General features: G+C 39.0%; 1 protein-coding gene across 1 annotated transcript in view; it reads left to right on the plus strand.

Moving 5' to 3' along the window:
- The window catches only part of SLC4A7 (solute carrier family 4 member 7), a 117,989-nt gene that overhangs the window by 54,745 nt on the left and 46,995 nt on the right, over nt 1-16,249 (plus strand). The window contains exons 4-9 of the mRNA XM_052641569.1: nt 1,475-1,613; nt 2,164-2,324; nt 5,556-5,744; nt 8,693-9,061; nt 13,218-13,333; nt 15,196-15,353. Of these exons, the coding sequence (XP_052497529.1) occupies nt 1,475-1,613; nt 2,164-2,324; nt 5,556-5,744; nt 8,693-9,061; nt 13,218-13,333; nt 15,196-15,353 (1,132 nt within the window). The remainder of the gene's footprint in view (nt 1-1,474; nt 1,614-2,163; nt 2,325-5,555; nt 5,745-8,692; nt 9,062-13,217; nt 13,334-15,195; nt 15,354-16,249) is intronic.

Raw genomic sequence — 16,249 nt, forward strand, 5'->3', positions numbered from 1 at the left:
CTCCCCATGAATTGGGAAAAAGCAGGCTGTCCTCTCTCGCCACTTCTGTTCAGCATGGTACTGGCACACGTCTCCAGCAGAATAAGGCAAGAGAAAAATGAGATACATCCAGAAGATAACCGAAGATGTAAAATTGTCTTTATTCACAATTACAGAATCACATATGTAGCAAATCCTAAGCAATCTACAAAGCTACAAAAATACGTAAGTTTAACAAGGTTGCAGGATACGAAATCAGGGTACAGAATCAACTGTATTTCTGTATAAGAGCAATGAGCAATCAGAAAATGAACTAAATACTGACACAGTAGCGCCAGAAAGACTATTCGGGGATACATTTACAAAAGATACATAAGACCTAACTGTTGGAAGACTCAGGTGTTAGGAAGTCCAGGCACACCATGGTTTTGCGGTGTGTTGGTCCCAGAATATCGCTTCACTGTGAGGAGCCAGGCGGTGTGCACACTGTGCAGGTTTGCATTTCGTACTCCTTCCCCGTTCATGTTTCCCTCTTCCCGGTGTTTTTCCTGTTGACTAGCTTCCTCTGTGTTCTGTGTCTCTTAACCTCGTGTGTTTTTGTCTTGTCACTAATGCATTTCGTATAACCTCCTCCTTGCATCTGACTTTTCCTTCAACAGTGCTACTTCTAATCTGCTTTGTAACCTGTTTTAATTTCCCAGTTGGGGTTTTAAGTTCCTGGAGGTTTGTTTACTTAGATGTAAAATTTGAATTTGACATCCTCTCTCATATTTGGAAGAATTTGATTTTGCTTTTAATTGATGCTTGTTGTTGTATGCTTATGTGTTTATCCTGGAGTCCCTGGGCTTTCAGCTGTTCTGGGCTAGAATGTATGTTAATTTCTTGGTTGGGAATCCTGTACCACACAGATAAACTCAGAGGCCATGAGTAGCAGTGACCTGTCCTACATCTCTGGCCTCAGAGACAGACTTGCTTTTCCATAATAGTAAGAAAAGGAGTTTTGCGTTTTCTCTTTTTTTTTTTGAACTCAGGGATTTTTTTTTTTTTTTAACTTTTGAACTTTAATTAACTATTTTAAATGTTGTATGTTGTCTAACATTTCCGTCTATTTTTGGTGAGGGAAAAGTCCTGTTTTATGCAGAGTGTTTTCTTGCTTTTGGATGTTGCTTACTTTGTTTTTACAGAAGTTTGTTGAAGATTAGTGTGAGTTATCTTTAACATAACGGTTTTTCTTTTCCATCTGTAGAGGTGATCTTTCTGTGAAATTCTTTTGTTCCAGATTGTTGGCCCTTGTTTCCTTTCAGAATTGTATTCTTTTTATTATTAAATTGTATTATTTTATTATTATCAGAAGAAATTTGTTTTAATGGAATATATTTGTAACAAAACAGTGAGTAGAGAATTTCCTCACTTCTGGAAATTCTGTATTTAATTGACCTTTGTATTAATTGAGGAAGATTTTTGAGTGTGTCTTTAAATTCTGATTTTTGTCAAGACACGCCATCCCAGAGAGTCCAGTTCATCCTCGGCACCGAGGACGACGATGAAGACCACATCCCCCACGACCTCTTCACAGAGATGGACGAGCTCTGCTACAGAGACGGAGAGGAGTATGAATGGAAGGAAACTGCCAGGTGGTGATGCCCTCGACGCTTTCAACTGCTGCTGCTTGTCTTCTTTTAGTAATGAAAACATAAAATTGAAATTATGAGACACACAATGCTTTAAAACAATGAGCAGAGAATTTCCTTGTGTCCAGAAATTCAGTATTTAATTTTTCTCTTTATTCTCATAATTTGTTTCATTAAATAATTCTTAATACCGTAATAGAACACGAAAGGAATTATGTTAACTGTAGATTTTCATGTCTTTAATTAGAGAAAAACTCTGAGAAGACATTTTGCATATTTAAAGTTTAAAATAAGATTGGAAGTTGACACGATGGAATTTCAGAGTTTGTTACTATAGACTTACTGTTGTGGTAGCTGGAATAGAAAGAGGAACTGCCAAGATCTAGTGACTCTCAACATTACAGACCATTAGCTTAATTTGTAAAAGTGTGTAGAAAAATTTTATTTTCGTGATGGTGATCTTTTTTTCTCTTTATAAGAATATGCTTGCATTTATCATATTTAACAGAATCATCACTATTTGTAACATATTTGTATACGTTATACATTTCAGATGGCTGAAATTTGAAGAGGATGTTGAAGATGGTGGTGACCGGTGGAGTAAACCTTATGTGGCAACTCTTTCTTTACATAGTCTTTTTGAGCTGAGAAGTTGCATCTTAAATGGAACAGTCATGCTGGATATGAGAGCAAGCACTCTCGACGAAATAGCAGGTGACAGCAAAGTGTCTTCTTTATGTTTAAATTGCAGTGAAGTTGAGATAAATAAGGAAAACAAAGTGGAATTCTAGACCGTTGATTTGATGGTTACATGTTGAGCTTCCATTCTGTGCAGGGCAGTATGAAGAGATAGACGTAAATAACCCTTTTTATCCTTGGTAAGTTTGGAGTCTGAAAGATGGACTGAGACGGATGTAGCTACAGTGTCAAGAAGACTGACTCATGCCATAAGCAAGGTCTGGAGTCTGTTCTTTGGCAGTGCAGAGGAAGGAGCTTTTCGTTTCCTTGTTTCTGGACCATGGTGTCTGGGGAGACCCAGAAGGTACATTAGCTGTACGACGTCTCCATAGAATGTGGACACGTGGCAGCAAGGGGAAGGTGTTGTGAGAGGAAAGAAAGTGTTCTGAGGAGGAAGAGAAAGAAGAGAAGGCTGGAAAGTACCAACAGGTATGATCTCAGGAAGGTCAGTTCTCTGTGAGTATACAGATTTCTTGAGATTTGCGGGAAAATAAATTAGAGGTGAGTTACGACTATCCTTGAATTACTGGGTTAAGAAATTGGGTTTGATTTGATAAGCATTTTGGTTCTCAGTGATTTTTAAGTACGAGAATATTACCAGATGTGGAACAACTGACTGGTTCAGCATTGGGAATAGGATACAACAAGGCTGTATATTCTCACCTTGTTTATTTAGCTTACATGCAGAGTACAACATGTGAAATGCTGGGCTGGATGAATCACAAGTTGAATTTAAGATCACCAAGAGAAATATCAATAACCTCAGATATGCAGATGGAGAAGGCAATGGCACCCCTCTCCAGTACTCTCGCCTGGCAAATCCCATGGACAGAGGAGCCTGGTGGGCTGCAGTCCATGGAGTCGCGAAGAGTCGGACACGACTGAGCGACTTCACTTTGACTTTTCACTTTCATGCATTGGAGAAGGAAATGGCAACCCACTCCAGTGTTCTTGCCTGGAGAATCCCAGGGACGGCGGAGCCTGGTGGGCTGCGGTCTATGGGGTCGCACAGAGTCGGACACGACTGAAGTGACTTAGCAGCAGCAGCAGATATGCAGATGATACCACTCTAATGGCAGAAAGTGAAGAGGAACTAAAGAGCCTCTTGATGAGGGTGAAAGAGGAGAGTGAAAAAAGCTGGCTTAAAGCTCAACATTCAGAAAACTAAGATCTTGGCATCTGGTCCTACCACTTCATGGCAAGTAGAAGGGGAAAAAGTGGTGATAGTGACAGATTTGATTTTCTTAGCCTCCAAAATTACTGCCAACAGTGACTGTAGCCATGACACTAAAGTGTGTTTACTTGGAAGGAAAGCTTTGCCGAAAAGGTCCGTCTAGTTAAAGCTATGGTTTTCCCAATAGTCATGTATGGCTGTGAGAGTTGGACCATAAAGAAAGCTGAGTGCCAGAAAATTGATAATTTCTAATTGTGATGCTGGAGTAGACTCTTGAGAGTCCCTTGGACTGCACGGAGATCAAACTAGTCAATCCTAAAGGAAATCAATCCCTGAATATTCACTGGAAGGACTGATGCAGAAGCTCCGATCCTTTGGCCACTTGAAGTGAAAAGCCGACTCATTAGAAAAGATCCTGATGCTGAGAAAGATTGAAGGCAAAGGGAGAAAAGGGCGACAGAGGATGAGATGGTTGAATAGGATCACCAACTCAGTGGGCATGAATTTGAGCAAACTCTGGGAGATAGTGAGGGACCGGGGAGCGTGGTGGGCTACAGTCGGTGCGGTCGCAAAGAGTCGGACACAGCTGAGGACGGAACAGCAACAGTGATCTCGGTGTGTGTCCGTAGGGTTATTCTGGGAGGGGGGTAGGGTGGCTTTGGGTTAGAACAGGTTAGGAGCCAGGAGGTTGTTTATTCTCTTGGAATGTCTCAGCAAGAAATGCCAGCGGCCTAAAGTGCGGCAGGTGGCACCAGTGGAAATGGAGAGAGAGAGCAAAAAGGTGGCTGTGATGGAGCTACCTGGTCACTAGCTGAAGTTGCTCAAAGCCAAAATCAAGTTCAGTAGTGATGAATTTTATAGTGGGACTGACTACCAGTATAGTCACCTCGATAAAAAAAGAAAAAGCTATCGTATTTGATTTTCAAGAGAACCGTAACTTTGTTAGAATTTCTCAGGCTGGAAATACTTTGATGTTACCAGATTGTTAATTTGACCTTGTGCTGCAAACCTGTAAGTTATTAGAGTCCTTAACTTTCTTGCCCTCCATAAATGACTAGGAAAGCGATTTGGGAATTAGAAATACTAAATTTAGGTGAATGTAGTATGTCTTACGTTGGCTTTCCGGTGACCACATAATACAGTCTATTTCAGTAATCGCATAGTCCAGCTCTCATATGGATGGCAGCACGTGGTTGTGGTCTTACTGTTAGAGTTTACCTGCTAGTTGGATCCCTTACAGTTTTTCTCTGAGGAATCTTACAGATTTGAAAGCTTGACTCTTACTTCACGTTAGTGGCACTTTTAAAAAATGTTTATATCAGTGTGTACTTTGTAAATTAAAAATAGTCCAGACAGCACAGTAGCATATAAAATGTCCCCACACCCCCCTCACAGCCTGATACGTACATTTTCCACAGAGTTACTACTTCGTATTTTATCTGTTCAGTTACTCACTGGTTTTCTACCTCTGGATGAGTAAGAGCAGAAGCTCAGTCTGCTTCGTTAATTGCTGTGTTGCTAACACATAATAGGTGCTCAGTAAATAGTTAATTATTGAATGAATGAGTACAGATATTCATCTACAGTTTTGAAGAAAAATATGAGATGAAGCCATAAAATTCCTTCATTTCTTAGGACACCAGTATTATTTAAATATCCAGTTTAACGGAATTTATTATATACGTATCAGTAAAGCACCTTCAGCTATATAGGAAGGCTCTTGGTATGTAACAATAGCTTTTTATTTTATTTTTTAATTTTATTTATTTATTTTTTTAACAATAGCTTTTTAGTAAATGATAGTATTTATTAAAATCAAAGTCTCTATTAATATGTTCACTTTTGTTGGATAGTGTTCATACTTACCATTATGCATCCGTTATTAAATGTTAGAGAGAATAATGCTTTTGAGAGCTATGTAAGAGTCATATTTTCCTGGTAAGATTTCATTTACCATTTATTATATGTTACAGTCATCCAGGTGCTAATTTTATTTAGTAACGCTTGTTATCTGTGTATTTTTCTTTGCCTAGATATGGTACTGGACAACATGATCGCCTCTGGCCAGTTGGACGAATCCATCAGAGAGAATGTCAGAGAAGCCCTTCTAAAGAGGCACCACCATCAGAATGAGAAGAGGTTCACCAGCCGGATCCCCCTAGTTCGATCTTTTGCAGACATAGGCAAGAAACATTCTGATCCTCACTTGCTTGAAAGGAACGGTGAGATAAGTTGTGGTGTCCAATTTTTCTAACACTTTACTAACAGCATTCCAGCTTGTTAGAGTTAGCATTTGGGAAAAGAAACTCATTTTTTGTAGATAATTACGTAGGTCTTTTATCTTTTTAATTCTTTTTTCAAAAAATAATAGTAGTATTTGTGCATTTAAATATTTCATTTCTGAAATGTCTTTATAATGTGGCAGAATTATCTGTAGAAATTACTTAGATGAGAAAATTAAGCATTTATTCTGTTAAAATGGAACATTGAAGTATTGGTAATATTTAAACACTACTGTAGGCTTCCCTCATAGTTCAATTGGTAAAGAATCTGCCTGTAGTGCAGGAGACTCCAGTTCGATTCCTGGGTCAGGAAGATCCCCTGGAAGGGATAGGCTACACACTCCAGTATTCTTGGGCTTCCCTTGTGGCTCAGCAGGTAAAGAATCTGCCTGCAATGTGGGAGACCTGGGTTCTGTCCCTGGGTTGGGAAGATCTCCTGGAGAAGGGAAAGGCTACCCACTCCAGTATTCTAGCCTAGAGAATTCCATGGACTGTATAGTCCATGGGGTTGCAAAGAGTCGGACATGACTGAGCAACTTTCATTTTCTTTCAGACACTACACTGTGCGTAACCCTGATTATTCTCCTCCTTGCTTTTTTGTTTCTGTTCCAGAATTCTTGTATGGTTGATATAAGAGCTGTAAATTGCTATCTATAAATTTAGTTTAATCTTTTGAAAATTCAAAGTCTTGTGTTTGGACCTTTAATATTAGATTTTTCCTAAGTTTTTTTTTTTTTCTCCTGAGTAGACTATACTTGCTGGGTATAAACAGTATTTTGGAGCTGGTTTGCTTTTAATTTTCCCAGCTTTTTATTGACCTAATCTGTAAAAGATTTTTGTACTTGTTCCTATTGTATGATGTCTTCAAGTCACGGAGAGTGGCACAGACCCACGTCCACTCACGCTTCAGCAGTGGGTTGTGGGGACGTGGGGAGACTGTTGGGGTAGCTGCTCGCCTCTGTCCTGTCTTAGAGCTGGCCTGCTGTCACTGTGGCTCTGTTAGGGTCTCAGAAATGGCTGTGATGTGATAGAGCACTGGGGTTTATCTCAGGGTCACTGCTGTGTCGAGCTGCCTCTGTTACCCAAGGCACATGGGGGGTGGGCCACAAACCTTTCTGCTCATCTTTCTGTCTCTGAAACACGAGTGTGGCTCTTGGGTGCTACAGGCACACTCCCGGGGGAGGACTCACCACATGTACAGTGAGTGGTACTCAGGCTCCTTCTGTGGCTCAGCCTAAGATAATTAAGTCCATTTTCTTCTGAGTATGTGATCATTAAAACTCTTTTTAATCTATTTAAGACTGCCTTTCTATTTTCAAGGGACCTTAAGAATAAAAGAAATCTCTTACGGGCCTAAGTTGAGTTTGAAAGCAAGCCGTCCATGTCAGTGCTCTTTCATCTTTCCGTGTATTGCATATTTTCCAGTTCAGTAAAGTGACCTCGTTTGCCCAGAGAGACCACATTAAATCCTTCTCCCCTGTACATAGTGGCTCCTGATTGTCCTCCAGTTGTCAGGTGGTTCCTTTTAATCATAAGACATTGGCTGTTTTCTTGTAGATGCCAGTTTAGCATGGGCATTCTTTTGTTTTGCTGTATTGCTATAGTTGTAATTTTAACAGTTTTTCTGCATCTAGCTTATTTTTTACCTAAATAGTGGTGGTTTATGGAATAATAGTTAATACGTGTAATATTTTGGGGACCTCTTGAGCATGTAGTTTTTATTCCTTATATCAGTAGTCCCCCACCTTTTAGGCACCAGGGAGCTGGTTTCATGGAAGACAATTTTTCCATGGACCAGGGTTGGGGAGGTGGTTGAGGATGCTTCTGAGATGATTCAGGCATGTTACATTTATTGTGAATCTTAATTCTATTATTACCATATCAGCTCCACCTCAGATCATCAGACATTAGATTCAGAGGTTTGGGACCCCTGACTTAGATCAGTTGGGACTGTTATATTTCTCATGCTTTTCCTAAAAAAAAAATTGTTCCACTAAGCTACTCTTCATTAAAATAACCTGGTGTTTGAACTATAAGTATACATGACCTTTTGAAATACTCTAGACTTCCTTATCATTGTTGTTGGTAAGAAATACTTTATTCTTTGCTGGTTAAATTAGACATCGTATGTATTTGTTTTAACTTATCTGCTGCGTTAGATATGGAAGCATATCTTAGGACATTTGTTAATATCAGTTAGATAGTGAGCTCAAGAATATGTACCTTTTAAAATTGACATGTTTCTATTTTGAGAAAAAATTCCTATGACTTGCCTTATGTTTTTAAATTTTACTTTGAGAGTTCTGTCAGTAGATGGTGCCCTGTTGGCTTAATGTTATAAAGATTTGATACTAACTTTAAGTTAGGAATCACTAGAGACTGTTAATGTGGGCTCTGCTTGTGAGAGAATATGTAGCTGTTTGGTCCAATGTAGATAAAATACACTGAATATAAGCTGTCAGTGCTGCTAAGTTTTGTTTGGGGTTCTATTTCTTAGATTATTTTTGTGCTATATTTTCATTTGCTATTTACCATTTTTTAAAGCAACAACTTTGCATTGTTATTATTCTTTGTTTTTAAAGCCACACTGTTGGACTTTCTCATTCCTAACAGAATATTGTCCTTCTCCATCTATCATTACCATTGTTTTTCATTTTTTGTTCTGAGCTTTGGATGCAGCTTCAGAGAACTAATTATAGTTTAAGCCATTTTTCAGTGATTTTCTCATATTTAAAAATCAGATTGTCATACTAACCCTGACAGCATGCGTTTGAAATTTTGGACCTTGTTTTAAAGCTTGCGGTTTACAGTGTAAATTGATTTTTGTGTGTCTCGTTTGCCTTCTGCAATAAAACTTCATCACTTTTCATTTATTTGTTTTATCTCAGGGGAAGGCCTCTCAGCCTCCCGCCACTCTTTGCGAACAGGTCTGTCTGCCTCAAACCTTTCCTTGAGAGGAGAGTCGCCTCTATCTCTTCTTGTCAGTCATCTTCTTCCTTCTTCGAGAGCCGGGACCCCTGCGGGCTCGAGGTGCACAAGCCCCGCGCCCACCCCTCAGAGCAGCCCTCCTTCCAGCCCTGGCCTCAGCCGCCTCCACGCCAGCCCTTCCCGGCAGAGGCAGCCGCAGGCCCCAGAGCTCCTGGTGCCGCCTGCCAGTGCCGGCGTCCCCACGGTAGTAATCCATCCGCCCGAGGAAGACTTAGAAGCGCTCCAAGGCCAGGAGCAGAAGAACGAGGAGAATGTTGGCGTCACTGCAGGCAACTGTCCAAAGCCCTCCATGTGTGGTGCTTTCTGCCTCTGGGCCACTCGCACTTGGAATGCCTCTCAGCACATAGCTTTATCAGCATTATGTAGATGACGCTTGCAATTTATTTTGACTTCTGCATGTTTTTTTTTTCTTTATAGTGTATCATAGAGAAGGATAGAATTATTTAAAAATTTTAAGTTTTACAAAGATTTCAAAGGAGCCTACACATAATTTAAGCCCTTTCAAAATTTTTTACTGAGGTTTTACAGGTCAATACATTTGAATGGCTCAGACAAGTGTGGACATTTTTATAAGTCATCTTTTAATTTGCCATGATTAAAAAAAAATGGTGGCTCTTGTGCGTTTCATTCCATCAAGTGAATGAACACATGCTTTACATAAAGTGTAGTGAGAAGCCTTTTATCTACTGTTTGTGCTTCTGTGTAAGGAATGCAGTATGTTTTCACCTTCCTGACAAAGGCAGGATGAATGTTCTTTTTCTCATCTTGTCTCTGAGAAGATTGAGGGTCACTGTTGACTGCCTGGAGTCATCATCATTCCCAGACTAGTTTTATAATTTGGAGTTATCTTTTATTTAATGTTGTATCTATCTTTAATCTGAATTCACCTTGGAATTTTTAGAAGTAGAGTTCCTATAGTTGCAGATAGGATTTATTTCTACATGAATTAGAAAAGTTATGTCTTAGTGGATAAAAGTTTTATAACTCACTTAAGGGTTGTTATATCTCTATTTGATGAGTTTATCTTATCACTGTTTATACAGTGAAAAAAATTAAGACTTAGAAATGTTAAGGTTAGACAATAAATGACCAGATAAAGGAACTGAACCCAGAACTACCTACAACAAAATCTATAGTATAGAATTTCATTGTAAATTTTAATACTTTGTGGAACAGATGTATTATAATGAGGTAACTAAACAAAAATGGAGGAAAGATACCTAGAAATAATTGCTCAGAAATAATGAACACTTTTACTTCATTAAAAAGGACTAACAAAATTGCCTATTTTTCTTGAACAAAAATAACTTTGAAGTTACTTCCCCTTGCATTTGTTTTTACCTATATCTGTCAGTAATACTGACTATCTCTTGTTTTACCAGCTTCAATCTAATTAATGATAAGAGACTTTAACCTCTGTATGGGAAGAAAGGGACATGCAGGTTCCCAGCGGCTTATTAAGTCACGTTAAGAGGGTGAAGAGAGCAATTAACTGAAAATTGAGGGACACAATTAAATTTTTCTTCCCTCTGCTGTGAAGTATGCCATGGGATTTACTCACCTTTTGGAAGAAAAGAAACTAGAGTGTAGGGAAGAGAGAGGATTTCTGAAGACAAGGGAGAGCTCATAATTGCTGTCTAAGATGAGATTGTAGAAGGAATATAGTCACAGGAACAGGGCCAGCTCTTCATTAGTCCCGCTGCCTAGAGTACCTGGAAACCCTGCTGTCTTTTCCTGAAGTCTGGTGAAGAAGGTGGCCTCAGCATCATTTCTGAGAGACCAATGCCAGAGATTTTTTGTGTCATGAGGTCACAATTTGTGAATACCTTTAGGAAAGGAAAACAAAGAAAGCAGTGTTTCCCGTTAGTTATTTTTTAGAGAATACTTACGTAAAAGACATAACTCACTTTTAGTGTTTGAACTGTCTTCTGGCTCAGTGTTTCTTACCCTCGGCAGTACTGGCATTTTGGGGTGACGCTTCTGTATGGTAGAGTGTCCTGTGCCTTGTCAGCTATTGAGCAGCGCCCTTGGCCCACACCCACCAGCTACCAGCACATTCATAAACTTCCATGGATGGAAACTGCTGCTCCAGAAACTTCTGCTTTCAAATTTTTAATGACAGGAAACTTTCAATATCTTTGCTTAATTTTTCTCTAGGTGGATATGCTGTTTTGAGGGGAAAAAAATGGAAGGGCAAAATAATAGAATTACCAGAGTATGACTTAAATCCCAGGATTGATTTTATACATACTTTGCTTTTTCCTTTGCTTAAAGCAAGTAAATAAAGTCCTTCCAAGTTATCTGTGCTCATTATAGTTTTAATTTGGGGGAATTTACTCATTTAATTCTGAGCAGTAGGAATTTACTGTAGGAGCAAGGACATTTCCTTTACCTTTCCAGGATATAGCTTTAGCTTAGCTGGCATTAGGAAAGCCTACGTGGAGAAGGCGGCAGTGGGAAACTTAAGTGTGCCCGGCCTGCCCGCCTGAACATGCTCAAGGTGAGCAGGTAAGCCCCTGACTTCCTCGCGCCCTCTCTTCTGACTTTGTGGGTATTGAGTTGCGGGTCGTTTCTTCTTCCCGTTCCTATTGAGCCTTCTCCGCATCCCATTCTTCTCCCCGAGATGTGGTGGCTAGGACTGGTCTGAGAAACTGTCTGTGTTTTCTGTGGTTACACGTCTGCAGGTTGGATGCAGTTTCTAGTTAGCAGCGCATGTGTGTTGATGGTCACTTGTAGTTGCTGCCAGGGCATTAATGATACTCTTCATTTTCTTGTGTGGGAGTTGGTGGAAACCACTGAAAAATACTTATCTCTTTCTTCTTCCCACTTGGGCATGTATTTTAATAGAGGAATGGATTCTATTATGTAAGTTTAGGGACGAAGGTCAAAGAAGAGGCTAAAATGGTGAAAAATGAGTTCAGTTTAGGGAATAGTTTTTATTTCAGAATTGTTTACAGTTTCTAGGGAATGGGTATGTGGCTGAGTGGACTGAAATTTTGGGTCACAGTGGCATCCTAGCGTAGGTGTTTAACAGAGAAGTGGGCGTCACAAAGGTCTTTCACGGAATTTAAGCTGTAAACTCAAACGGCTTAGTTTCAGGTTGCTAGTTAGTGTATGTTGTATTCTGTAAAAACAAAAACGCAAAGACTATATCTGATATGCTTAAAATTTTTAAATTTAATTGCCACTGTTTAAAGTTTATAGGCTCTAACCACAAACAACGTGGTGCTGAGTTTCTGTGGGTCACTAGGTTGTTGCGAGTGGCAGAGTTAGAACTAGAAGTGAAGTCTGTTGAATTGCCTGCTGCATTTTCTCCTGTGACATTCAGTGTTTTGGGTAATATATTAATATTGCTATAATATTACTAATTAGTAATACTAATATTACTATATTGATTACTGTATTCTTGAACTAGAAAGTTTGGGTGTTTTGAAAAAATCAGGTACATTTAATGGTAGCTATCTGTGTTATGTACTCTAAAATTTTTGTAACATTTGAACTTTTTGCAAAATACATAGTAGTGATGATTAATAATATGCTGCTACTAGGTGTTTTTAGGTTATTTTTGTGTGTGGCTTGTTGCTGCTGAGTTTTAACTTGAACTGAGTATACCATGCATCACTTGTATCACCTGTAATCCAGACAAGCTAATTTAATAGAATGTATATCATTTCTAATCCAAACAAACAAATTTTATAGGTTGAACTGTCTGTGTCTTAGAGGTTGAGTGAGTTGCCTAAGGTCATACACATAGCTACAAAGTAGCAAAGAGTACTTATTTTAACATAGATCTGTTCCCTTATAAGATCCCTATTCTTTGTATTTATATCATAAAAACATTGCTATTGTATTTTAACATAGTCCTTAGGAATAATGACGATAGACAGCACATGACTTTTACCCAGGAGAGGTGAAAATTCATGGGGAAACTCGTCTGATTAGGAAGGATTATGGCAAAATGAGTGTATATTTCCTTGATGTAGCTCTTGCATATTCGTTTAGGGTTTATCAGAAGTGTTACATGGTTCCTGATGTGAGTGTGCTAAGTGTGGCTAGGCACCTCTGAGTTCTGCTGCTCACATGTCTAAGGGCACAGTGACAGTGGGTGTGCTCAGCATTTACAGTGGTGATCATACCCAGGTCTTCCACCTTCTACTCACTTTTTTTCTTTTTGCAAAAGGCCACCATTTTTGTAAATGCCAATTATATTATTTTAAATGTTAACATGTGGTAGCTTCATTATTGCTTACAATGTTATTCCACTCTTGCTGGTATGGTACTAACACTTGGCACTTTTTTTTTTTTTTTTTTTAACCTAGCACATTTGCTTTTAGTAAACCCATCACTTTCAGGATATGAGCAAATTCAGGTTGCAAAGTGAATTTTCTTCTTACTACTTTGGAATTTGTTTGTTCTTAAATACAGGTATTTTGGCCTCTCCACAGTCTGCACCTGGAAACTTGGACAATAGTAAAAGTGGAGAAATTAAAGGTAATGGAAGTGGAGGAAGCAGAGAAAATAGTACTGTTGACTTCAGCAAGGTAATTTTTATTAACTATACATTTTCATAATCATGCTTACTGAGACAGTTGCTAGCAATGTGACTATTAACAGTGATTATAATAATTTTTAATAACCAGCGCTTATAACCCTGATGTGGTGCTTGTGATGTTGATCTAAGGTCAGGGATTGTGGGAAAGGCAGCAGGCTCATAGCACTTGGATGATGCTGAAGTTCACTAGTGTTAGAAGCTCTGACGAAAGAATATGGGAGTAATGTGGTGTTTCCATCTATGCCTGTGCATAGACATCATGAGCCACAGGCATTTGTTGTGGAGCTGCCACTACTGGAAACATAATTCTGGGAGTGATGTTACAGCGGTAACAATTCAGCCTTTTCTCGGCTGTCATGTGACCCCAGAGTTACTGTCTTGTGGTGTCAGTGCTTTCTGGAATGTAACTGGGAAACATCGGTGCTTCCCCACGGGTAGGTAAAGGTAAAGACATGGATTGAAAAATAACTCGCCCGTCTCAACTGTGATTTTTAATTTTCATAGGTGAGTGTTTAAATGAAATGTAAAAAAGAGCTTATTTCAAAAGAACAAAGCAAAAAACTGCAAGTTCAAATTACAGTTGAATTTAAAGCATACTTTCTGAGCACTACCTCTGAATAATTGATTCTTGATATCCATTGCAATTTTTTGATGGTGTTGGATGGTATTTACTATAGGTTACAAAGTCAGACTTCTAATTAAATGCCATTATTTCAAGTAAGATTCGATTTTTAAGCCTTTATGATGCGAAGTCTGTAGATCACGTTTTGTAGAAGAGGCACTTAAGTGATGATTTGCATTATAGCTTTGCTGAGCTTCGTGCTCTGAAATTAAAAGCCTTGCGTTTGGGACGTCGCACCGTTGTTCTGTTGTAACTTGGTCATACCTCTACGGGTGCTCCGGTTATTTCAGATGTGTGTCGAGTTTTCAGCAGCGGGACTGCTGTGAACAGATTGCTGTAATTTATATCGCAGATCCCCTCTAGACGTGGCGGGTGCCCTTTGTTTTGTTCCCCTGTCACAGCTGTGCTTTCTTTCACTCGGTCCATCCTTGTGCACACCTGCTTGCCCCCTGTCGGGCAGGACTCTGCCTCCTGGCACTGTAGTTGTGGCACGCTGGGTGTGGGACTCAAGAGGCCCGCTGTAAGTGCTGGTTTTATGTTCTTAGAAGCCCTGTTAGTGGTTGTTCAGTGACTTGTGTGAAGCTGCATACAAATGAAGACATTCCTGTACTCTGATATTATGTCCATAACCTTTTCTTTGTAATTATACACAGACAACCTAATTCGATTATACAGCACTACCATATATGTATACCAGTTATGACTACTTTAGTTGTAAATGAAAATAAAAATGATTTTTCCCACTTACTGAAAATACTGGGGAATGCCCATAGTTCATTAAAAAGGATTTATAAAATGCCAAGGAACTAATTCATGTCTAAGATTAAACAATAGATAATGACTAAATGAATATTTTTAGCACTGTGTATAATTTCATGGACCATTGTTAGTTTGTGAACTATATTTTTGTCTTCAATAGTTTTTAATGAATAGTGCTACATAGTCATTGACACTTTTCTCTAGCTTGTTCGGTAATTTAGGTCTCTGCAGTAGTGAAGATCATGACAGTAATCCACCTGGGAGTACTGTTTGGTAGCTGCGTTTTGCTTGCCCTTTTGTATTCATCAACTTCATTCTTTGTACTTGTGAGAATTTTGGCGCTTACACATTCTTTAGATCACCAGTTTTGATTAGCGAACAGTAGTCTTAAAGCATCTTTTTCCTGTTTCCTTCTAGACTGATTAGTACCATGTACACTTTATTTTAAATTATTATTTATTTGTCAATAGGTTGATATGAATTTCATGAGAAAAATTCCTTCAGGAGCTGAGGCGTCCAATGTTCTGGTGGGAGAGGTGGATTTTTTAGAAAGACCTATAATTGCGTTTGTGAGACTGGCTCCTGCTGTTCTTCTCTCTGGGCTAACCGAGGTCCCCGTCCCTACAAGGTAAGGGAGGGTTAACTGCAGTTAATGTTCTTCCGAAATGTCCCAAATCTAGAGGAACATGTTGCTTTATGTAATGAAAGCTCCTTTTAATGGTTAATGGTGTCATTGCCCCAGCGCCTTGACTATTAGAGCATTAAAGATTTATCTTTCTTTCTGGAACTTAAAAAAAAGCATCCTTAAAAAACTGCATTGCATTTATGTTTTTATAATAAAGTTCTGTTCATAGTATGTTCTGTGCAGGCACTGAAGTCAGAGAGCGTGGAGTGGAGTCCTTGCTCTGCTGCTTTCTGTGGGAGGGTCAAGCCAGACTTCTGCTTTCTAAGCTTTACTTGTAAAATGAGGGTGACAGTACCTCAGGGTTGATTAAATGTAATAATGCCCCTTAATTAGGCAGAATGCTTTGTTCTGACCTGATCCAATCTTCTGTTCAATATACATTAAGAATAATTAGCAAGTTGTGTTATTAGTATAAAGTGCCATCAGTTAGCTACTGACTATATGAACTTAATTACAAATGAGAATAATTAAGAATATATTTTTATAGTAATTAATATGAAGAATTAATTGCAGCCTGATTGAAATGTACATGCTAGTTTTTTAATAAGCTTTCCTGAGTTGCATTAATGGTAGAGTACTGAGATAAATGAGAAAAATAATTCATAGCTTCACATTTAAGTTCTTACAGACCAGGAAGGTGGATACTTCCAGTTTGGATAAGTATGAATATTAATATTTTCAGTTCAGTTCAGTCGCTCAGTCATGTCCGACTCTTTGCAACCCCATGAATTGCAGCATGCCAGGCCTCCCTGTCCATCACCAACTCCCGGAGTTCACTCAAACACACCCGTCTAGTCGGTGATGCTATCCAGCCATCTCATCCTCTGTTGTTGTCCCCT

Source organism: Budorcas taxicolor, chromosome 1, assembly GCF_023091745.1.
Source record: "Budorcas taxicolor isolate Tak-1 chromosome 1, Takin1.1, whole genome shotgun sequence".
Lineage (NCBI taxonomy): Eukaryota > Metazoa > Chordata > Mammalia > Artiodactyla > Bovidae > Budorcas > Budorcas taxicolor.